Consider the following 26,077-nt stretch of genomic DNA (forward strand, 5'->3'; position numbering starts at 1 on the left):
AAAAAACGAGACCTGGACCTCAACTCGACAAGAGCTGAACCCGGTTAAGTCTGGTGCGGGTGCTATAGGACCTGACTCCTTAACAGACCTCGATTGAAATCTGATGCGATCTTCCTGCAGAGGGCTATTCATTGTTAGGCCCAGCAGTTGAATGGTCCATTTGCCAATTCACCAACCATACTTATCCATACAGTGGTGAATAGAGATAAAACATGAATGGCCCACATTAATAAACCAGGGTGGGCGTCTCTGCTGCCCTTTACGGATGAGGTCGACTGATCAGGCCAGATAATATGATTGGCACACTCAATACCCAAAGAAAGTGAGAAACTAGTGTCCTAGCTAAAATTGGAGGATTGGGTAAAACTTGAGTCAGGCCCTTAAACATGGCCCAAGAGTCAGGCGCGGGCTTTAATTCTAGGCTTGTGACTGGACCCAGGCGGCTCATTGGACTGGTCCAAACATCAAGTGGGTCGCCGTTATACAAAAGAGCAAACAATTTGAAGACACATGTGAGTGGTTTCATTTATCGTACATGTGTAATTTAAAAGCAATTTAGATTTAGATTGTTTCACACACACACACACACACACACACAAAACACCATTTATGGAGGGAGAATACTGTAAAAGATTTCCTATATTCCTACCATTTCAAACCCTTGATTGCGCCACACTTTTCCCCACAACGTCAGCCCTATGGGACTAGGTCCAGGGCTGGGCTAGGGCTGGGTAGGACGGACATTACCATCACTTTCACCTTAGTTGGGATGTTTAAATAGTTAAAATTACCTTAGAATCATGTGAAAATGAAAACAGGCTTTGCATAAAAATGGCTGAGAAGATCCTTTCCTTTTCCACAGCTTCTCCTCAAAACCTGCATAAAAGAAGTGGATTTTTATATTTCCACTTCCTGGTGGAAATGAATCTTTTGACCATTGACTACCTCATTCTAAAAGAACAACGGCTTTGAAGTTGCAAAGCCCTTTTAGACCATCCGTCCATTAATTTCCATGTGCGCCCACCTCAGCCTAGCAGCCCAAGCTTTCCTCACTACATGGCGGGCCATTCAATCTGTTCTTTGGCCTCGACCAATGTTTAAAACATCATCACTTTCATTTCTCCTTGTTTGATATATCATAAAGCCAATGTTACATTATTACCATTCACATTGATTGTATACATGATGCATTCATTAGTCAGCCTCATTAACATAGGTGGAACATTCTTATTCATCTATGTTTGAGAAGGATTCCTCTGTTGTCTTTAGGCACTAGAAATTGGACACAACAATCATCAGCTAATGAGAGTAGGGAGCCTTGGAACTTAATATTCTAGCCATGACTGCTTGCAGGTTTTAAGACAAACATGTGGTTTCTGATGTTGGTTATCTGGTGTGAGGAGTCGAACTTGATGTTAAGAAGGGCAATGCCTACCATTAGGCACGACCTCGAGTTATCTGGTGTGAGGAGACTAACTTGATGTCAAAAGGGACAATAAACCTTAGATTCCGTATGCCTTAACCCTACCCCAAATGAGACTATGAGTGTGCAATAGACAGCACATACCTTGGAGAAACCTTTGGGCACTGACACTGTTTGGATCAATGCAACGTATTTAGTTTGGGGACTTATCATGCTTAAACTAGAAATACAATCACGCAAAGTATTTAGTTTGGGGACACATCATGGTCAAACGAGAAAAACTCACACATGCACTAGCTCGGACAATCCAAATCTCTATACCTAAGGATATGGATTGAGAGGACTAGAATGAAATCTGCTTCAGCTCGTTTCATGAGGCTACCATGTGGTCAATAAAAGTGGATGTGCCTGGATGCATACATCAGGGTCATTAAAGTCCATGTGGTTCAACAGGGGATCCACTTGGTCTTCCTGGGACATTACTAGTGGGCTGATCTTTTGGTTTGGACCATTGATCAAGTGTTTTAAAGGTTAGCCAACTCATTAAAAGTTTCAATTGGTTAATTGTAAGCTTTCAACAAAAACTTCTAGTTTTAATGGTTGATTTACTTTCAACTGTGGTTGATGGACATCCAATGGTTAAAATGTTAAAAATTTGTTGATGCATTCTTTAGATCGACATGGTCACATGGGTATTGACCAAGGATGGTGATTGCATAAAAGAAAGAGATTTAGTTGATTAGAGTGCATGAGAAGGGCTTGTAAACAGACTTTTGTCAAAGTAGGGCACATTGCCACAAGTGGTGTCTCCTCTGAAACCTTAACTTCTTCCCTATAAATAAATCCTATCCCAAATGAAGAGGATCACTGGAAAATAGCCTGAATGGCTAAGCTACCTTGGGCATAGGGGGGAAGGGGGTGCCTTTGGTTGGCCCTAGGCACCTTTCCTCCATCTGGGAATGGATCAGAGAGAGACTTGCTACTTTGGAAGATTGATGGCAGCAATTTTGATGGTTTTTCTACATACACAGGTGACAGGTATGGATTTAATTCATGTGGTTTTCCATTTACAGAAACATGTGATTATCAAAACTTGGATCCTCTTAGGTTTAATCTAATAGTCTAAACTTTTCAAACTCATTTTATTCCACTGTGTTTCAAAGGAAAAAAAAAATCGAACACACTAATCCCTTCATCTAATATGTGCATGTGCAATTTCCATTTTGAATAAATACTTCAATGTACAGTAGCATACCCATATGTATCGGCAGATATTCTTTGACAATGCCGACAACTGCTGGCACCACTTGAGGATATACCTAACGCATGGCACTTCAATCTACACCACCTGAAGATATACATAATGCATGGCCCAGTTCAATCTACACGCTCCAAATACCAGTTCCGTAACAGATGAATTGATGCATACCTTGAGATCGCATCCCCGCTTCTCACCCTAACGGCAGCTCATAACCTTCGATTCCTCCAAATGCGGATCAAAATTCTGCCAAGGGCACGTAGATATCACTGATCTCAGTGAGCTTGAAGATACTGGATCCTCAAATATCGTTCAGAGTGGAAACCATTTCAGGTTGGCTTCACATCCATTTCTGTTAGAACCAAAGTGACTGATAACCTTCTTTACTCCCATCTATTTGTTTCAACTCAGCCTCGTGGTTGTTGACCAAGGGTCCAGATATCAGACCCTGATATACGAGTTGGAGTAGGAACTGTTAATATCAGCTTCTCACCCATTTCATTCATAACCAAATCGATCTTTTCTCAGCATCTGTTGTTTTGACTCTTGGCCTCAAGGACGCTGATCAAGAAGATGTTGAAGATATCAACCCCGGATATCTTGTTTGTGCTGTAGGGACTGCTCTGATTGGCTTCTCATCCATTTCTGTCAGAACTAAAGTGATTTTTACTCGGATCTGTTGTTTCAACTCAGCCTCAGCTTTGCTGATTGAGAGTTGAAGACAACAGGTAGCGTTCCGAGTAGAATCCATCCGTATTGGCATCTCACCCATTTCTGGGTGCACTACAAGTGATTAAGAAACTTCTTCACTCAATGCAGTGTATCAACTCAGCCTCAGGCTTGAATCTCCCCAGTCATTGGAAAACCAGCATGCAGATAGATCTGTGTGCATCATGAAGTCAACTGGCAGGAGATATGGGCGGGTCAACCATGCTTTTCGATTCTTGTCTTCATATCGGCAATGCTTTGTAACCCACGCCAATGATAGAAGACATAACGAGACTGCAGAGATTTTGGAAAGCAGCCTGGCTTCGATCCATAGTCCTGGATGCCAGATCATCAACCTGTGGAGAGGATCATGCTCAACAGTTCCGCAAATCCAGGACCATAGCCTTTGACAAGATCAGATCAAGCTAGAGAGTACCTCTGTCAAAAATCCCTGCTACAGCTACTCCCCGGAGCAGGATTTCATATCCCACTCTCCCATGTCTGCAAGATCCAGGATGTTCTTCAGGTGGGGCCCACTGTTTTTATTGGCTTCAGCCCAAAATTCAGGCGAGTCTGGTCATCAGGGAAGCCAGACATGTACAACAAATGCAGACCACTGGTGAAGTTTTTTCAAAAACATTTCCATACACTTGTGGCCCACATGAATGGCACATACACAGTGGGAGCCACCTGATGGATGGTGCAGATCTCATATGCACATGCCACAATGGCAAGAACAAGTCATAGGAGCAGTAGCCATCTTACTCCCACAGTCAGTCATCACATTTCTCTTCCCCTGAGTAGCCGCTAACTTGCTCCTTTATGTGTGCATATCCTTGCGCTTATCGAATCACACAGCCGATTGAAGATTTAGACGGCCATTAACCAGACCATCTCTCTCGGCCATCAGGGCATAAACCAGATCATCTCTCTCAGCCATTATTATAATGGCTTCTCAAATTCAAACCCGACTTGACCAAAAGATCTGCAGTACTTGATGTTCTCTAACCAATGCACAATCCAGATGAACTGAGCACTGAACTCTACTGAGCTTTTGCATTCTCCTGGGCTAGCCTCTCTTCTTCACTCCGCGTATGGAGCTCCTCGTAAGCTTTCATGGATTCAGCACTGAACTTCTCCATGGCCTCAAAAATCTGTTTCAGACCCACCTGTAAACTATCGACATTGGCAGTATAGCTTTCATTAATAAGCTCAGGCCGTGGAAGTCCACTCTCCTCAGAAACCAGCACTAGCTTCTTGTTTACCGTGTCCACCGCCTTATGCATCTTTTGCTGCTCCCTCTCGAGGGCCTTGATCCTACTGTCCATGTCCTTATTGACAATCATACTCTGACGCTCAACCATGTTGTGATGTTCCCAGAGTTGGAGCACACTCATGGAAAAGCTTCGCATAGCCACAAAGACTTCATTCTCTGAGATCCTTTCCATAGCTTGCGACCATTGATTACATATAACAAACACAGGAGGAGCGCCCATCCTACCGGGGGAGAAGGGAGCGATACCATCCACTGTTTGTTCTGGCACGTAGTGAATGAACTTCAAAAGCCATCCGTTCAATGCTTTGACATATCCCTTCTGGGCACCAATCCAGGCATAGAAGCTTAAAATCCAGTTCAGCAGATCCAGCTCAAGCTGCACAGTCTCTTTCATGTGAGCATCACTAAACTTTCTACTGGAGGCGATAGCATCTAGGTTTTTAGCTTCGGTTATGATCTGACACTGACTCCGATGGCATTCAAGCATGACTTTCCACATTCTTAGTAGCCTGTGAGAAAAAGAAATTAAAAATAAGGTATGGCCCAATGTACAACAAAAGGAAGAAAATTTTCAAGTAGGCACTAATTGTGTGTATGCAGAAACCATAAATAAAAAATAAATAAATAAAACAAGAAAAATAGAAATTCGAGCATTGGCAATAGACAATTCGTGAAAGCGTGTTAATAGTCGATACCAAGCTCAGTATAAGATGCATGCCATCCAACCCGATTTGGGAGTTCAAAAGGATATAAAAAGTAAAAACATCATAGAGCAATGTGAAAAGAAATTTTTATTTTTTATTTTTTGAAAGGTAACATTGCCAAGGTATGAACCTAGATCACTCACACACTACACTGTCTCTACCAGCTCATCTAACAAGCAAGAGATGTGAAAATAATATGTTTACCACATGTAAACACATTTTGTTTGAGAGTCTTAGATCTGGCATGCATCCAGACCAATACTAAAAGTAAGAAACAAAAAATAAAGTAAAAAAAATAAATATTGCAGGGATTTGCAATTGATAACAACATTCAACCTATAGACCAAACTTCTCAACTATTTACAAAAGGGTGAAGGATCAGATCGTTATGAACTTCCAAATCAGCATGAGTTTTGGGCTATGGATCATCCAAGAGGTGGTCCAATAATTGGACCATAAAGAACCATAGCCATAGTGCACCAATCAAGGTTTGGGAATTTAGGAATTAGGATTGATAGTCATTTTGTTACTAGATATATATATATATATATATATATATATATATATATATATATATATATATATATATATATATAGGGAAACGCTCACCTGCGAACCAGTTCGTACGTACTACGTACGAACTTTTTTGAGAACCCATCATACGTGATGTGGATCCGAAATCTGAACCGTTCATGTGAAGCAGCACCTCCTGAAACCCCCAGGGCCCAAGTTTTACTTTGATCTAAAACTTTGATGGGCCATGAAAAATGAAAACAGTTTCCTCCCTTGATTTGCATTTCTCTTTGCTATGGCCCACCAGAATATTAGATCGGGGTGAAAATTTGTCCCATGGGGTTTTATGGGATTCCGCATCACATGGACCGTTCAGATTAGACACCCATGGCACGTGTGCAAAGGTGCGCACGTGCGTAGGTGCGCAGGGGAGCATGACTCTATATATATATATGGAACTATCAGCTTAAATAAGAAATAAGAAGAAAAATTGCGCTTCCATTTGACACCTTTAGGTCCACGAAGCTTTGTATGATCCTCAACTTCAGCAGATAAAATAATGATAGAAAGGGAAATTCAACCACAAAGAAACCCCAGGGTGTCGCACCACTCACTCTCTAGGGGTTTGCATCCCATCACAAGAAGGAAAAGAAATAATCTTATTCAATCGAAACAATCTGGCATCCTCAGAAGTCTCATTCAATTGGCTATATATAACCTACTATACAAAAACCTACAGACTTAAAGAAGCCTAGGCTTGAAGCCTATTGGGACACAACTTTACTAAGCTGTCTCAAAACAGGCAATAAAAGAGAATGAATAAAGGAGAATAAAACACAAGTCCAACGATCATACATCTCTCTAGAAACAACCATATGTAGTCATATATACAGCCGTAAAGTATACAAAAATCCACAAGGTTTATGATTATAGTCCAAAATACCCAAACCGATTGGCAAATAAAGCCTTTTAAAACCTTCCAATCTGCTGTGGGCTCCAGTCTAATCGGGTCATGCATGTGGGCTACTGGTTGTATTTGAGAGCCCCACAGACCAATTGAATGGCATCCTTGGGCTGAAATTATAATAGGTCAGCAGTGGGGTACACTAGTCGACCCTGATTGATGAACCAATGGTCCTGCGTCAATATTAGATCCTAAACTTTCATTTTCAAAAATTATGCGTGGAGATGTTTTGACATATCTAGAATAAAAACTCTCCTCTTTAATGGAAATGAGCAACCATTACATCTGGGGAACCAACAAGGTAAAAGACATCAGAAGCATATGGACCTTAGTTGGGTCAGCCAAAGATTTTCCATAACTTCTACTTAGAGAAGGATCAGTGCAACTATTAAACTTGACAAAGTTAACATTCATCCAACTTCACTAATAATTCTTACAAGTATATTGTAGAACCAAAAAACACATTTAGTCTAGCTATGGGAAAGAGAGAACGATTGACTTCCCGCATCAACGGAAAATGGACCATTGAGGTGAAGAAGGAAAAAGACACCACTGAAGGTCTTGTGTAATGCCCTTTTCGGGTATGGACAGGTGGGGAGAAGCTAGTAACATAAGAGGTGCTTGCTCTTATGCAAGGGCTTAGAATATTTGCTAAAAAGTTTTCTGGGTCATTGACAATGGAAGGGGACTCATTCAATGTTATTGCTCTGGCAGCTTCCAATCGCAAGGAGACATGGATTTTTTCTAATTTTCCTTTGTTTCCAATAGCATTCAGGACCAAGGTATTCCGTATCGATATCGGTGGGTGTAACGGTGCCCACCGATACCGATACGGATAAGGGGGTGTAACGGTGATATGGGGGCATAATGACCCGTAACGGTGCAAATTTATTTTTTTTGCCAAAAAAATATAAAAAAATATGGATTATATCCGGAATATTCTAAGCATTCCAAATACGCATTCATTTATAAATTGGAACATGTTTATGGTGGTATAACAGTCCACTCTTTGGTGAGACGTTGTATCAGACTGTCTGATGAATTTATGAACCAGACAACCTGGAATTAATTGCAAACCTTTTATATTTAGTTTTCTAACTATATAATATCTATATAAATTTACTATAATGAATGTAATACCAAAACATCTTATATTTTCAAGTTTTCCTTTTATTTATAGTACTAGTGCATTACATACTTCGTGACTCACATGCATTTTATTTCAATATATAGAGTTTAGGGACTTTTGTATCCTATTATGTAATTCATATACCTAACAATTTGATATCATTTTTCCCCATAAATCTTTTTTTAAAAAAAATTAAATTAAATTGAGGTAAATAGTGTTGTCGATTCGGGGTTGGTTTGGGGACTATTTGATGCCCAAACTAGCCTCAAATTAATGCAATCTATTGGCACTTATCCCACTAATGGATTGGTGGACATTTATTCGACAGTGAAAAATGAAAAATATCAAATGGTCTTATTTCAAAAAACAATTGGAAAAAAAAACAAAAAGGTAAATCCAAATCTCAGGCGAATCACTAAGTGGGCCAGGCGGGCCACCTCAATGTATTTGTATATCAATGCCATCAATCTATTTTGCCAACTCATTTTAAGGCATGGTCCAAAAATTCAGGTAGATCTAAATCTTCGGTGGACCACTAGTGAGTATCCCTTCAAAAGTGGGGCCCACCTCAATGCATTTGTTGTATATCCATGTGGGCCATCATTTTTGCCAACTTATTTTAGGGCTTGGTCCAAAAAATGAGGTTGATCCAAATCTTAGGTGAACCACAAAATAAGGATTTAATTCCCACCATTAAAAGTTTCTTAAGACATTTTTTTTTTTTTTTTTTTTTGATCAAGCTACCATTTGTGCTCTCCCTTCATCAAGGTCAAAGTTTATGTGACCTTATCAACAGGTTCGATGGAAAATAAACATTATAGTGGATAGCATGGATATACTACACATAAATCAAGGCCGGGCCCATGTAACAAAACAGTGCAAGTGCACAGTTCAGCGTGCACCGCAGAACATGTTAAAAAATAAATTTGAAGCATGTGGTTGTGAAACAGCCACGCAGTCCATTCCGTTTTCCGATACTTAAATGAGAGAGAGAGAGAGAGAGAGAGAGAGAGAGAGAGAGAGAAGAAGAAGAAGAAGAAGAAGAAGGGCCACAGCCGCAGTAGCCCGAGAAGAAGGAGAAGGAGAAGAAAAGAAAGAAAAAAAGGTATGTTTTTTTTCCTATTTTCTTTTTTTTTTTTTTCCTATTTTCTTTAGGCCCGTAACAGTTGTTACGCTACCGTAACGGCCGTCATGGAATGTAACGACCGTTACGGGCACAAAAAGAGGGGGGTGGCCGTTACGACCCCGTAACGCGTAACAGGATTAGCCGTTACTGTTACGTATTGGCCGTTATGGCCAAAACGTAACCGATTTTGAATACCTTGTTCAGGACCCTTGTTGTCAAATGCGATCGCGTATATGCATATTGTGGATCAGATTGCATATGCTATAAGGGCATATGTGATCTGGCAAGTATGTCATGGCATACTTTAATATGCGATTACATATGCAAGTATGCAATAGCATACTGCATATGTGATTGCATATTTCCCAACATTCAATTTATTTTTTATTTTTTCAATTTAGTGCACTTTTGTCTATAAATAAGCACTCACATCCCCTCCATTTTCACCATTCTCTACTCTAAAGCTCTAAACCTCTCACTCTTTCTCTCTTACACCTCTCTCTTACTCTAATCTCTCTACAACTATTTTAAGTATTTTATTTTTTATATTTTGTAAGTTGTGCTTGGTTTTTTTGTAAATTAAGTTGTAACTTGTAACTTGTGAGTCGTTTCAAGTTATCCATTTATCAATAAAATTTCTATGTTCAAAGTTTTTAATAATTAATTCTCTCTTAAGGTAGCTTGTTGATTGTTTTGTTAAAATTTACGTAAATAAAATATAAGTAATTAAATATATAACTTAATGAAACACTCAAACTGCAATGAAATAAGTAAAATAACCAAATCCAATCATGTGTACAAATTAGATAGGTTTTTCCTCTCTTTTTTTTTCAAAATATTTATTTTTTTAAAATTTTTTTTTTTTTAAAAAAGCGATGGCATATGCGATTATGCAATCGCATATGCAAACAACATATGCCGTTCGCATGCGATTTGACAACCATATTTAGGACAACATTGCTAAGTTGAAAGCTCATTTGCTTTTGTAGGTAGGGAGGCAAATGATGTCGATGATTGTGTTGTGAAACAGGGAGGGAGTGAGCCTTTTCAGCTGCCCCTTGGAGTGACGTGAGGGTCACCTGTACCATGTGCCCCTTGGTCTTTTATTTCTTTCTTTCCTGTACCATGTGCCCCTTGGTCTTTTATTTCTTTCTTTCTTCTTGCTTTTCCAGTCACCAATTGTTCGGTTTCTGCTCCTTTTTTACTTTTCTTTTTTGGTAATCTTCCAAAAAAGAAAAAAGCTTTTTTTTTTGGCCACGAGCCTATAACCATTGGAAATCCTCTTTTAACCTAAATCTTAAGAAAATGGGCAATGACACTTTCTGCTCCTGTTTATTCTTAGAGATGTCAACGGGCTTGGTGAACCCAATGGGTACTAAAGCCTGGACCAACATGGGCTGGGTATGGGTGTAGCTAAATGGGTTTAGCGATAAGTTTGGGTATTTTTTTTAATCCAATCAATAATGGGCTGGGTGGGGTATACACCAACCAGTACCCGAACCCACATATATCTCTATATTTTGACATAGACATGTCGCCACCTGAGGTTAAAATGGCATTTGTGTAGGACCTGTGTAGAATTACATACCGAATCATAAATCTCTATGTAGAATTTACATACCAAATCAATAATTGTAATAAAATAGTGAGTTATTTGATACCAGTGTTTTAAATAGCGGTAATGTAATGCATAGCGCTCAGCCCTCTATAGTGTGTAGCGTAAGCTACACGATACTTCTATTTTTTAATTTAAAAATAGGACAAATATAATAAATAGTGAAAAAAAAAAAAGGGAAAAAAAATATAAAAATGCCTAAAAGATGATTCATTTTATCAATTATAAGCATGTTCAAAAAAGTTATTAGTTATCATTTATCAAAAGTCAATCCACATATATAAGCCAAATCAAATAATTATCACATCAACAACTTTCTAAGCAAACCACTTTAATTAATAATGTCTAATTAAAACCACAAGTCACAATTATGAAAAGAAATAAAAATCCCATAGGTTAAAAGTATCAAGTACCATACAAGTGTCACATTCCTCAACATTAGAAACAAAGAAAACGTGAAAAAATAATAAAAAACTAAAATAGTAAAAAAAAATACATTATAACTTACGCTACGGACGCTACACGCTACGTAGCTGTAGCATACGCTACAAGGGAATTTACGCTATTTGGGATGCTACGTAGCGCTATGGCCACGCTACGCTACGGGCGCTAGTTGAAACACTGTTTGATACACGGGCTGTGTATGATGCCTGATTCGCAAGCACTAAGAAATTGTACAGATGGCAAACAATATCTCAAATTAGGCCAAGTAAATTGTGAAATTTATTGTTGCTAAGTAACAGTCCCAAAATCAGATTGATTGAACAATTTTATCCTCCAACTTGTAGACATTTGTTTGTTGAAATAGGGCCATCAGATTTTATTTTTCTTTTCTTTTAGCTGTCTTAAAAAAAAATAAAAAAAATAAAATCACCAATCCAATAAATAGATAATCAAACAAGCCAAACCTTTCGGTTCATTCTACACATAAAACTGGGGCTCACAATTTGGACAGTTTATATTTTAATTATTTGTACTCCAAGTATGCAATTTCATTGTGATAGCTTTTAGCCTTTAATCATGCGATGGATTAAACACAATAGTAAGAAGGGTTGTTTTTTTTAGCATAACAACAATTTTCATATTCAAGAACTAAGTAAAGCAACAGAATTTTATTTTTTTTGTAACCGTCATGCAGCATTTGCAATCGTGGTGTGCTGTAAAGGCTGTTACGTAAAGGTAACGGTGGCAACTGTTATACGTTACAGGTCGTAACGACCGTTATGAAAAAAATTACCACGACCATTATGAAAAAAATTACCTATAACTGTCATTAACAGCCTATTATGCCCCCTATAAAGGCCATAACAGCCCCGTAATGGTCTGTTATAGGGAAACCATAGGTTTTTCGGATTTTTTTTTAACATTATGGGGCAAATATAGGTTTTTTGAGTTTTTTTTTTTTTCAATTAAGAGAGAGAGAGAGAGAGAGAGAGAGAGAGAGAGAGAGAGAGTGTGTGTGTGTGTGTGTGTGTGTGTGTGTGTAACGGCCGTTACGACCCGCATCGTAAAGGTAACGGTGGTGGCCGTTATGGCCACCATTACCGTTACGGAATACCTTGTCTGCGATGCATCGAGGCACACATTTAGAACAGTATTATTAGTAACTTGAGTCTAACAACCATAGTTCTAAAACTCAGTGAATCAACTAAGCTCAGCAAAGTCAACTTGACGCAAGGATATTTTGAGCCGAATCCTTGGGGAACTTGCTTGTTAGTCTGAATCAGTTAAAGACTGAATGAGACTTGAGTGGGCTAATGGGCTTGGTCGACTCTACACTACTGATGCTTACTCAAAGCAAGTAACTTGATCGGTGAATTCTTTTGAAGATAAGAAGTCATGATAACAGGCTAGTGAGACTTCAACCAACGACCTTGAAAAGGCAACTGTTATGCAATCACTGGAAAGTTTTTATTTCAAAGGCAAGAAAGTATTATTAAAAAAGAGGGAAAGCTAAAGATACAACAGGCTCAGCAGAATGCTGGCTGAAGCAGAATAAGGAAAATAGATAGACAAAACAGACACTAAGAAACGGAGGAAGACTGATGATGCAATCATTGGAAAATATGGAATTACACAACCCTCAGCCCCAGGATATGTACAATACACTCAAACCTCAAGTTCCAAAATGTAGGGCAGAAGCTTCTATATGGATTTATACGACCCTCAGCCCCAGGATATGTCCAGTATGCTCAAACCCCCAAGTTCCAAAAAGTAGGGTCCAAAGTTTTGTGGTCCAGGCAGTTACCGCAATAAGCTTCGCTATCAATGGCCAATACCAAGATCTCGCAGATTAGATGATCCTAGCCATCCCATTCGGGTGAATGTGAACCATTGTGATATTATTGTCTTAACCATCCACTAGCACGCTACTAATCAAAGGTAAAGAATTAAAGCTGGGAGAGGTAGAATTTTTCATCAGTCCCTCAGTTGGACTCCCATCGGAACATTGATCTGGATCAAACAAACCACAGCTTCCACCTACAGGAACTCAAGCCCGAGTATCCATACATCCTTGGGTTTTGGATCATAAAATGCCTCACTTGTAAATGGAGATATGCCTACATGTTCCACAAACATATAGTGATATTACTTGATACACAGCAAAAAGGGATAGCGGTACAAAATCCCAATGGAGCATCAAAAGAAGTACATACCCTTGAATTAATTCATTAGTCTGTGGCCACAACTCTTCGTCCCTCAACGTACTTATCTTATTTGAGATGGAGTCAACAACCTGAATGGCTATTCTAATTTTTGTGGATAACTTCAAGACTGTAGTTCGAGTGTCATCAACTTTATGAGACTCCGCACCCTTTTCATCCAAATGTTGCAGCCGCCTGCTCTTTCTCTCATGGATTATCCGCATCTTTTCCTCAGCCTACTCAAACAATAACCATGGAGAAGTGTCAATTAGAATTACAATGCATGTTTCAGGGTAAAAAAGAGAGTAGCAACATGTGGAAACTATGAGATGCATTCAGAACAATTGCGTGCCCACAATGGATTGAAGTCAATCTGTTTGCTCCAAAAAAAAAAACACGCGGAAAGGTCAGTTTACCCATGCATCAGAGAATGAATTTTCAAGTACTCAAAAAAATTCTAACACAATGCATGACAACCTACAAAGTAAAGCATTTTTTTTCTTTCCTTTTCTTTCTTTCTTTTTCCTTTTTTTTTTGGGGGGGACCATGTTAATACTTAATAGTAATTGTCTAGAAAAGAGAGGAATAATGTACGGATGGTAGAATGAATTTTCAAATACTCCAAAAAATTCTAACATGATGCATGACACCCTACAAAGTAAAGCATTCTTTTTTCTTTTCTTTTCTTTTTTAACATGTTAATATTAATTGTCTAGAAAAGAGAGGAATATTGTATGGATGGTTGCAGAAAATGATTGCACAGTACAGATTATGATCATGCATGACAGCATCCTATCATAGTACAATACAATTGAAAGGAAAAACTTGGTGTAAAAATGATAGCACGGTTTAAACTGTCAGTCATAAACAAGATAAGTTTTTTTTTTTTTTTTGAAGGATACCATGATAGAATTTAAATTCAACACAACTTCAACATTCCACAAAGCATACTATCTCATAAAGCATTAAGGACTCGTTAAGCAATACGGTAGAGTTGAGCTAGGACCAGGACCATTAACCAGCCTTCACCATTTTTAACCCATGAAAAGTAAGCTAGATTTCTAAAATAGAGAGAACAAAGCTAGAACTCTGAAAAGTATTCAATTCTAAAGGAATCAGTGGGTTTGGGATTTTGGAAGCTAGCGAAAATCAAGCTAATTCTTTTATGGGAATGATTTGAGAGTCATAGATGGGAGATGAGTCATTTGATTCGATTTATGGGATTAAAGGGTGAAATTAGGAGGTCAGAGATGTGCTCTGGCTTATGGATGTAGTAGATTCATGGGTACAGGTCAACCAGTCAGCTCGACAAATGTTTCTGTAAGGGATTGGAGGCATTCCAGCCCTCCATGTTTATATGGTATGCTTGGTATCTGGTTATGTTTGGAGGCATTAAGTAAGCTGGAAATGTAATGTAAAGACAATGTGGTGAGAAATACTGCTCCATAAAAGTCTCTTTACTCCAACACCATGGTCTCTTCTCATCCTTGGCCTTACCAGAGTCATTGGTTTTGGATGGCTAGTTGCAAACAAGATCCTCACAATAGATCATTTGAGCAAAAGGAACATGATTATTACAAATGGGTATGTATCATGTGTCTCAGGGATCCTAAAATGGTCAACCGCCTATTAGTTCATTGCGAGTTCACTCCTATGGTTAGGAGGGACATCCTAAATCTCCTTGGCTTCTCTCAAGTCTTATTGGTGACCAAGGTACTCCGTATCGGTATTGGTTGGCGTAACGGTGCCTCCCGATACCGATACAGATACGGGGGTGTGACGGCAATAAGGGGGTGTAACGGCGTAACGATGCATTTTATTTATTTTTTTGCCAAAAAAACATGAAAAAATATGGATTAAATCTGGAATATTCTAAACATTCCAAATATGTATTCATTTATAAATTGGAACATGTTTATGGTGGTATAACAGTCCACTCTTTGGTGAGAAGTTGTATCGGACTGTCTGATGAATTTATGAACCAGAAAACCTGGATTTGACTACGAAACTCATATATTTAATTTTCTAACTATCTACTATCAATAATAGATATATTAGAATGAATGTAATATGAAAATATCTTACATATGTATATTTTTGCAATTATTTTTCATAATTTATTCTATATTAAGTTATTAACAATTTAACATACTTCTATGGTTGTGACTGTGATTCCTGTCCTATGATTAACACATCATATTCTACCATTAAAACAGCAACACATTAAATAAAAAATAATTTTTTGAATTTTTTTTTAAAAAAGGTCGAAAATAGTGCGTAAATAGAAAAAAATTATAAAAAATATAAAATCACATCCGAAATCTGTAAAATGGACATTAATATGTTCTACTATGATTAACACATCACATTCTACCATTAAAAGAGCAACACATTAAATAAAAAATGATTTTTCAAATTTTTTTAAAAAAAGGGCCAAAAATAGTGCGTAGATAGAAAATAATTATAAAAAAATATAAAATCACATCCAAAATCTGTAAAATAGACATTAATATGTTCTACTATGATTAACACATCACATTCTACCATTAAAACAGCAACACATTAAATAAAAAATGATTTTTCGAATTTTTTTTTAAAAAAAGGGCCGAAAATAGTGCGTAAATAGAAAAAATTATTAAAAAATATAAAATCACATCCAAAATCTGTAAAATGGACATTAATATGTTCTACTATGATTAACACATTACATTCTACCATTAATACAGCAACACATTAAATAAAAAATGATTTTTCAAATTTTTTTTTTTAAAAAAGAACCAAAAATAGTGCGTAAATAGAAAAAAATTATAAAAAAAATATAAAATCACATCCAAAATCTGTAAAATGGACATTAATATGTTCTACTATAATTAACACATCACATTCTACCGTTAAAACAGCAACACATTAAATAAAAAATAATTTTTCGAATTTAAAAAAAAAAGGGCTGAAAATAATGCGTAAATAGAAAAAAATTATTAAAAAATATAAAATCACATCCAAAATCTGTAAAATGGACATTAATATGTTCTACTATGATTAACATATAATATTCTACCATTAAAACAGCAACACATTAAATAAAAAATGATTTTTCGAATTTTTTTTAAAAAAAAGGCCGAAAAATAGTGCATAAATAGAAAAAAGTTTATAAAAAAAAATATTAAATCACATCCAAAATCTGTAAAATGGACATTAATATGTTCTATTATGATTAACACATCACATTCTACCATTAAAACAGCAATACACTGAATAAAAAGTATAAATACCTATTTTTGAGGAATTTCTAGAAAATGGCTCACGGAGCTTCAAATCAAGAATATCCTTAATATCGAAAATTGTTATAGAATGATTTAGAAAAAGTTTGGAAGAAAGAAGTATCGCGTAACGCCCTGACCGTTACGGGGCCGTTACGCATACAGAATCGGGGGGGTGCCCGTTTCGACCCCGTATCGCGTAACGGTCCAAACCGTTACCGTTACATATCGGCCGATACGTAACTGAAACGAGATACCCTGCTGGTGACTAATTTCATTTCGCACTAAAACCAATCAGACCATCTTTTAAACCATAATCACAGGTCTTAGGGTTATCCTTTTTCTCTTTTTTTCTTTGTTTTTAGTTTTGTTTTGGTTATCTCCACAAGATTCTCCCAGTTGATCATCTTCAATTCAATATTATCAACTGGTTTATTATGTTAGACGGCTAAGGAAGTATCAAACTAGCAATCACCTTTCAATCCTGTCGAGTTGCAAGTGCAATTAATGTTTCTTCTTCTTTTGGGGTTTTGAGGTCAATGATGCTCCCCTATTGTGGTTTTACTAGAGGAAGATCCCGCAAGTTACTTCATCCTATATAAAATCTCTTTTGGAGCCTATGCTCCGTTGACATCCAGTAATCACTACAATCAGAGCAGCTTAATCAAACTTTCAAGGCAAGACAGATGAAACGTAAAGTTGAGAGAGAGAGAGAGAGAGAGAGCAATTGGGGCATTATCTCTCAGTCTTCTTTCATAACGACCTCAGCATTTTAAAAGCATGAGATCTTATGAGATTAAAAAAGAAAAGAAGAAGAAGAAGAAGAGAAAGAAAGAAAGAATAGAAATACTGGAAAGCAGATGAAGTGAGGAAACATTGTTTTGCCTCCTTGTTCTCCTTATTTAAGTGCTGTCAGCGTAGACAACTCAAATGAGCACAGGTTTTGGCGCACAAGCTTCATAGTTCAAGGTTTGTCCTACCTTCTTTGTTCCTATTAACATGGAAGGGAACTCAATGTCATAAGGCATATTAGCAAAATGATCATTCCTCTTGGAGGCCAAGAGATCACACTCCTGATACCTTTTGACCACGTGGGACTTGTGAGATGCCTTCTTGTCTATTGATCATAGTGTTCCATAAAGGCCGTTATGTAAAGGGAATGGTGGCAACTGTTACACGTTATGAGGTCGTAAAGGCTGTAATGGCCGTTACGGAAAAAAATGACCGATAAACGCTGTTACGGCCCCCGTAAAGGCGGTAACGGCCTTGTAATGGTCCATTATGGGGCCGATACAGGTTTTTTGGATTTTTTTTTTTCAATAATAATAATAATGATAAGACTGTGACGGCTATTTTGGGTATCATAAAGGTAACGGCGGTGGCCGTTACGGCCACTGTTACCATTATAGAATACCTTGCTATTGATAGATAACATAGAAACAAACTGTCAGCCAAAGGAGTTTTGGGACCCTCATTGTTAGCTCACTCATTACGTATGTGATTGATTGAAGTCATAATTCAGCAGTCATTTCCTTCTCTTGTTGCATTAATAGAATTGTCATTGAAAGGAGAAAACGAGACATCTAGAGCTCGGAAAATGTCTCCGGAACTGTTCAATGGTTGCTATCAAGGTGAAAGATGCTTATGGCTAATTCCAAGCTTTCCTAGGAAACTTGAACATATGATAGCCTGTTTCACAAGTGCAACCCAAATCAAAGAGATGACCTCCAAAATACTCAATGCCAAATCTTTGATAATTTTGGAAATCCTTCTGGAAACAAATTCTCCCTTCAAAACTCAGAAAAGCTTGAACCCATGCCCATCAATAATTTCTCAAACAGCTCAATGCCTAGACAAGTTTTCACATCTATATAAATGCATACAAGTGTCTGTCTGTGTGTGTGGAAAACAAACTGACAAATAGTAATAAGAGAGTGCTTGCATGAAGTTGACAAACATTTCAATGGGCTCTTCCAACCAAAAACCAAATTATCAAAAGAAAAGAGAGACCAAGAAAAATAAAATAAAAAATCACCACCACTGCTATCATCATCATAGCCTTTGTCCCAACTATTTGGGGTTGGCTTTAACTATCCTGCTTCGCAAAAAATCTCAGATGGAACTCTGATGATTGCTTAGCAAGAGCTCCACAATTGACTGCCTACTTGACATCAACCTCCTTCACTTGGGCCTTGAAACCAACTGCTGACTCGCTACTAGGCAGAGTTCACAAGAAAGAAGACCACATAAATCATGAATTATATTTCACTACTGATCAGCTGGGGTAAGTAACTTCACTGGCCTGACGTGATATGGATCTCAGAGGTATAACAAGAATGAACAGCAGCATGTAAAGTTCGTAACAGTAATTAGCATTAACACAACATACCTTGACTTCTTCATAAAGTTTCTTCTCCCAAATGTATAGTTTCTCCAATGTGCAAGAAAGATTTCCTGACTTCATCCCCATGTCTTTATCAAAATCCACGGAAAGAGAACTGACATTATCACTAGACGGCAACTCTTCAGCACTTTTAGAAGTAGAAGGCTGTGAAGATACCACAGATAAGGGAGTAATCACATCCAACATCTTGGAAGACACTGCAACAGAGAAGTATATACAATTTAAATGCTATACCAAGATGTTATTGAAAAAAAAAAGGAGCTAAATCTTATGGTACATGTCCTTGATGGCTTGGCTTCCAAGGGAAATTAATTTTTAAACCGATTTCACCTACACTTTACAAAGCAAGAAAGCCCAGGCATGCATTCTTTCATAGTACAAACAACTTTTCAATTGACAAACGACGCCCACAGCATGATAATCTAAATCATTGTGTTGGGTCTCACTATGGATGAACTATTCCCCCAAAAAAAATTCTTGATAAAGAGAATATTAACATTTTAATTTGTAGCCTACATATAGACAATTAAGAAGACAAATATAACGGTCTGCATTCAAATGAAAACGGTCCCAACTTTGGTGGCTAAGATCTTCTAATCCGAAAGATTTGTGAGAATTCTCCATCCACGCTAGGAAGCAACAGACCAACGGTTCGGATTACACAACCATGGTCTCCACTTGTCAGAATTGCAAACAAGTATATACAATGAAAAGGTGTGCATCATATAATCCTTCTTTTGTCAAAGTTAGATGATGCATTACAGAGGAAAGAAGAAGAATATGGTACAGCTATCTCTTCACAGCACATGTTGCATGGTGATAGTTGATTTATCAGTATACATCCATTCTATGTCCTAAAATGGATCAAGTGATGCATAACCCTTCCTCTTGTGCTATGAAGAGATGCCTCTTACCATATTTCAGTTCCTTCTCTACTGTATCATTCCCATTGTTAAAAAGAAGTGATGGTACCAGGTACCTTTCTTTCTCAAAAACAGAGCTGGCCGACACGTGCCAATAGGAGCACATAACACCCCATCAAAGGATTATCACAAATACTGTAGCATTACTTAAAGAAATTCATTGACAAGTCTGATTTCAGTTAAATCACATCTTCCAAATTCAATTGTTCTGAACAGACAAATAACTAATGGTGGTTTGACCCATGCAGATTGCACAAATTTACACCAAGTGTTCTGTAGAAAAAGGACTTGTCACAACAGTGAAGATCTTCAACCCTTTCATTCAATGGGTCCCACTGTGGATAGGTCAATCGCAGGGATTGGACATGACTACCTCTCTGATTGATGGTATTTTACCATTCAATACTGACATTCTTCTCTAAGAGTCATTTACAACAAGCTGACTGGATGGTTGAGATCATCCTTTTACAGAAACACATTCATGGTGGAGTACACCAGATGAATGGCTGAGACCATGAACTGTCCCGCTGACCAGATGATTGAGATAATCCTTTTACAGAAACACATTCATGGTGGAGTTACTGGAGTACACCAGATTAATGACTAAGACCATGAGCTGTTGTGCTACGCATTCAATTTTCATGAAGGTAACAGGTATAATCAAATCTACATGCTGTAGCATTGGGACAAAGTATATTTTCCCAAATTAACTCAGTGCTAACAATTGCATACCTTACCATGGTAATTTCGCATGCATGCACATCAATCCTGACCAGCCAAATTATGGCCCCATTGTGAATGAACAAGGGCTGGAAACCACACTGATCAGATAATCCTAGCATTGATGGTCATCATCAAATGGATGGCTCGAAAGAGAAAGGTCAATAGTCGAAATTCAACAAATAAAATTAGATCTAGAAGATAATCCAATCGGAATGGTTTTTAGGCAATGCTCCACAATTCAGATGGCCTGATCTACCACAGAGCAAGCTGCATGTCCGGTGAATGGTTGCCACATGCAATAACCGACAGAAAATACCCTCCATAGCACACCCCGGGGCATGCACAAATGCCAGAGATACATAATCCATCATTTAACAGAAAGTCCTTAGACAATTCCACACTAACAGTCACGTGCAAAGATGTGATTTGGAATTGAATCCCTGACAAGGAAATGAGGATTTTTTTTTTTCCCCCGATTTTCGTCAATCTAAGCAGTCTGCATGCTGGAAATCTGAGAAACAACAAACACCAACAAAGGGAGATGAAAGGGAAATTGACATCCCAACCTTTATGAATGGCGTTCTTCCCGCGGTACGGAAGCTTTCCCACTTCAAGCATCTTTGAGACCTCGCTCCCTGATTCTGACGCTCTATCGAACTGTGCCTTGATTTCTCCCACGACCTCCAAAACACTCAACGAACCCCCAAGCGTCTTCACCGCACCCACATTCCTCCGGCGGTCCTCCGGCGGCCGCTCCTCATTCGCAACTACATTCTTCTCCACCATGTGCACCTCATATTCCACTTCCTCACTCTGGCCGAACCCGCTCCGTCTCTCCTGGTACACCGCATCCCCACCAAGTCCTCTGTTCTCCACATTCAAGTACCTGCCACCGTCGGCAGCATCCGCTGCAAGCTTCTGCTCGCCATGGACCTCTTTAACAACCTCGTGCTGGTATTCCTCGTCTTCCAGATCAGGGATCCCTTCCTCCTCTCTCACATCCTTCGAGTCGCGGCTGGGGGTGTACGGCGTAGGATAGCTACTCTCAAACATACCGAAAGGGTTCAGAAATTCCCACGCCGAAGCCCTCGGAGGAGAAGGTGGTGGGGGAGGCGGCCGAGACGTTGAAGCTTCCGCCGCAGGCTCCATGGGAGGATGCAACGACGATGACGGGTAAGAAGAGTAGTGTGGCTGCTGCTGCTGCGGCGGCGGCGGCATCGACGCCGATCCAAACAAGCTGCCGTAATCGTTGTAACCGTAATTCGAGTAATTATAAGGGTAGGAGTAAGAGGATGACGGCTCACTGTAATTGACGGTCTCGACAGAGGGCACGGTGGGCCGGTTCTGCATGTAGTAAGCATTATACCGTGGCGGCATCTGGGTGTTGTCGTGGACGAATCCATGGATGTTGTCATCATGAAGAGGGGATAAGTGAGCGTCGGAGTCGTTATCAGAGTCGGAGGAATGGAAATGCAGGTGAGAGCCGGAATTGGATCGGGAGTGATGAACGGCCGGGATCTGCGGAGGGTTTGAGGACAGCGATGGAGGACGGACGACGGGAACGGGATCCGGATCCGGGTCGAGCTTCCTTTGTGTCGGGAGCTGCAAGATTGGGGACAACGGAGCTTCGTTGTGGGCGTCCACATCGAAGAAGCGGTGTAGTGAGATGCCGAGAGAGTGGAGGGATTGGGTGTAGGAAAGATGAGATTGTGAAAGCATGTAACGGTATCGGATGGCGGACTCGAGGAGTTGGGCGCGTTCACGGCAGAGGACGAGGGCCGGAAGATCGTCTAGCTTGGAACCTGTACAGCCCATGGCTGGAGCTAGGGCTTGAGATTATGGCGCTGACGGTTATGATGGTGGTGGGGTTTGGTTGGGATAGGTGATGAAGGGATAAGAAAGGTAGGATGACAGAGAAGGGAATCTTGACAGCAAGGAGACTGTCGTCGGCTTGCTGCAGCAACGAGGTGAAGGGATGGAAGAGGGGCTGTGCGTAGTGCGCATCGTGTACGCTGCGGTGTAGGTTAGTGGAGGAGAGAGAGTAGATCACTGTACTTTGTTATTTCTGTTCCCGGGTTTCTTTTGTCTTTCCCACACGCAGATCTAATCGCTGCCGCACGTGAGACACGTACGTTTGATTGGTATCTGGACCGTCTATTTTATCGGATGGATGGGAGATCATGGGTTTGATGTGAGGGATGATGGAGGGTTTAAAGAAGACTTTTTTTCAACCGTTCATTGTTTTGTTGCTTGTTTGATCAGTTTTGTAGTTGGATGGTCTGTGTTTTATGGAGGAATGATCTAGATTGTAGGCCCCACGTTTTGTACGGATGTGATTTACTGAAGAATGGGATGGTTGGGATGTGTTTACGTGTGTAGTGGTGCGTGCGGAGATCGAAAACCTCTTGTTTGTTGGGGGAGGGATTGTGTGATCCTCGACCGAGGATTTGAACAGTACTTCGGACGAGTATTTGAGCAACGTACTCGAGTCTGGATTTTTATTGATGGGATCATATCTATCTGATCCAGACCATTGGTGTGATTAGGCCCGTCTCATTTGAGGGGATTATGAAATTTTTTTCTTGCGGAATCATCCAAAATTGTTGAAATATGGGTTTGATTTAGACGGCTGAGACGGAAATGAAGCGTTGATCATCTCAGTGAATGGAGAAAAAAGTCCGACGATTGGACATCTTATCTTTCGGGAATTCCTTCTCTGGTAAATTCCATCGGATTAACAGTTCAGATCAGCTATTCATGAGCCCCACTTGTACCCACCCAAGGCTCGAGGAGAGAATGCATTCCTCGGCTCGAGGATCACATTTCCACTTTTCCGTATGCAACCGAAATCCGATGTTCTTCGCAGCCGTGCATCTGAGCCGTCGAGACGCAAGCGTCTTACACGTGACCAGATCAGATGCCGTTTTCGTAAAAGGTAACCATGGCCAACGTTCCCTGTCAGGCCGTCCAATCATCAGATGGTTACACGTGTGTGGAGAACGGACGGTGAAGAGAAGGATATTCTCATAACAAGTTCAGTTTGCCCAGCCAGTGGCTCACGTTGATAATTAAACCAGCTCACACTCATCTGATGAACGTCTGGGATGGATGCTCATGCGTGTGAAGCCTATGCACGTGTGGAGCGCTCGTGTTCCGCGCGTGGGTTTTTGCAACGGACGGGTTGTCTTATAGTTTTTTACGCCCGTCGCCTCCACGCCGTTGGTTTGTTTTAGACTAAAGTTAGGTAGAAGATACTTTTACGAAAATGTCCTTGTTATTGTATGAATTGCCAAGAAAAACTCACTGGTTTTTAACTTTATAGAAACCAACACCAGTACGCGTTTTACATGACTTTTTAGCGCATCGTGAGCGCTATTCCACCGTCGGGCGGCAGGGAGTTATTTGATGCTCCGGCTGCGTATGACGCTTGATACGCAGGCACTTAGAAATGTTACTCGCGGCATGTATTAACCCACTGCCGGTTAGTTACACTATACAAAATGATAACAATCCTAACGTCCAATTCTTGCACGCTTGTGTCTTATATAAGGCCATTGAATAATTTTCATTTCTAACCATCCAATAAATGTCCATCTACCGAATATTTCCGTAATCAAATATGAGTGATTTCCGGTTCTTGATGCATCTAAAATCGTACTTATAATTTGGACGGTTTAATTAGAATTATTCGTATGCCCAGCAAGCAATTTCTAGTGTAATTTCTAACTGTATGTGGTCCATCACACCTACGCATTCCGTCGATACAGACTCTGGGTCCCACTCTGGATGATTAGTAGTGATTAGAGATCGGACGGTGTCCATCCAATGAATAATTTAGAAAAGAAAAAAAAATCAGTTGTCCTTATGCAGTGGAGAAAAACAGATGGTTCTGATTATCGGATCATGCTATTTTTGAGTTTATGCTACATCCAGAAAATGGCCCATCTTTTCAACGGTTTAGATTGATGTACGTGACGCCACACGTATCGTGGGAGAGTTACCACCACCGCGTAGTAAAGTGCGGAACATGCGTTTGTAGATGTGAAGTTGTGTACATAGGAATAATTTATTGTATGTGGGGCCCACCGTTTCTTGGAAGGGAAATGCTGTGGGCCCTCTCCCATCGACGTCTGATTACAGTGGGATAGTAAATTCAGCCACAGTTCGTGAGGGGCCGGGCAGTCCATCTGGCAGTTTCTTACCTTTAAAAAAAACATCGTTATCTCGTCGAGGAATTCCAGCCCTACACGTACCTTTATATGTGGCACGTGTGCCAACCTGGCAAGCGTTTGACTGTATAACTGTACGGGGCCCTCACCGTCAAGGTGCACGCATGCGAAAGGCCAAAATTGCAGGCTAGTCGTCAGGTGCGCCGCACATAAATAGGAAGAAAACGATTTGAAAAATAAAAAACAATGGTCCACATTCAAACTACATGTGGGACCCCACGTGATGAATGGACCATCCAAGTCTTGTTTTCTAATGTGACCACCTTGTCAGTTCTCATGTTCCCGCACGTTTTTTACCTGACCGGGGTTCGTGTGGGAGGGGTGCTTGACCGACCGGCTTGAAAATGCTTCCACGTAGCTAGCATGCTAAAACCATCCAAGGATTCCAAACTACACGTGAGAACTGCGTGATTAGTGGATCATTCAACTTCATGCATGTATTCTAATGGGGAGATTTTTAGTAGAGACTCCAGATCTAGGACCCAGATTTCCTAGAAAGCCTATCGGTGGAAGTTCCTGCCAAGGATTCTAATTTAGCCCACTGCTATGTTTGTGAGAAATCCAACCTGTCCATCCATTTTCCGAGCTTATTTTAGCCTTTAAGACCAAAATTTATGTGGATCTAAAGCTAAAATGGGCCACACGAGAAGAAACAGTGGGGATTTAATGACTACCATTGAAATATTTATATAGCAACTAAAGTTTTTTATCGGTCTTGGGCCTGTTTGTTAACGTTGAATTTTTGCACTTAACGCAAAATTGGGAAAATGTTCTGCTTTTAGTGGTGTTTGTTAATGCATCGTTAATGCAGAAGAAGGAAAGCGCTAAGTGGGTTTTCATTGAATTCTTTTCATGATAGGAGTCTGACTTAATGGTGAACGCGGAATGCGATCAGTGAATTTTTCATTAAACAAAAAATTTTACTTCTCAAATTACCCCTTTTTCAAGTTACTACGGCAATATTTTTTTCTTTATATTGTTTGCGTTATACAAAATCAACTTTTAACCTGTGAAACTTCTTTATGCTCCACCATAATGTATGTGTTTCATCCATTTTTAAAGATCATTTTAGGGCTTGATACCAAAAATGAGAGGAATATAAATCTCAGGTGGACCATACCACATGAAAACGATAATGATTGGATATCCACCATTAAAATACTCCTGAGGCCCAATG

The 26,077-nt window shown here is 39.5% G+C and overlaps 1 protein-coding gene across 6 annotated transcripts; it reads right to left on the reverse strand.

Annotated features, from left to right (window-relative positions):
* Positions 1-621: 621 nt before the first annotated feature.
* On the reverse strand, positions 622-22,870 carry LOC131237085 (protein ALTERED PHOSPHATE STARVATION RESPONSE 1-like). Of its 6 annotated transcripts, none has more exons than XR_009167021.1 (6): positions 21,238-22,870; positions 19,011-19,222; positions 13,374-13,597; positions 2,853-5,174; positions 2,679-2,771; positions 622-876 (listed from the first exon to the last, which is right to left on the reverse strand). XR_009167021.1 is itself a non-coding variant. In XM_058234736.1 (4 exons), the coding sequence occupies exons 1-4, from the start codon at positions 22,484-22,486 to the stop codon at positions 4,433-4,435; spliced, it is 2,427 nt and encodes an 808-aa protein (XP_058090719.1). In that variant the 5' UTR covers positions 22,487-22,870; the 3' UTR covers positions 2,539-4,432. The 6 variants fall into 6 exon arrangements, 1 of the variants encoding a protein (XP_058090719.1); XR_009167022.1 differs by having other exon boundaries at positions 622-908; XR_009167018.1 differs by having other exon boundaries at positions 2,679-5,174.
* Between the last annotated feature and the right edge of the window lie 3,207 nt (positions 22,871-26,077).

Source organism: Magnolia sinica, chromosome 2, assembly GCF_029962835.1.
Source record: "Magnolia sinica isolate HGM2019 chromosome 2, MsV1, whole genome shotgun sequence".
NCBI lineage: Eukaryota > Viridiplantae > Streptophyta > Magnoliopsida > Magnoliales > Magnoliaceae > Magnolia > Magnolia sinica.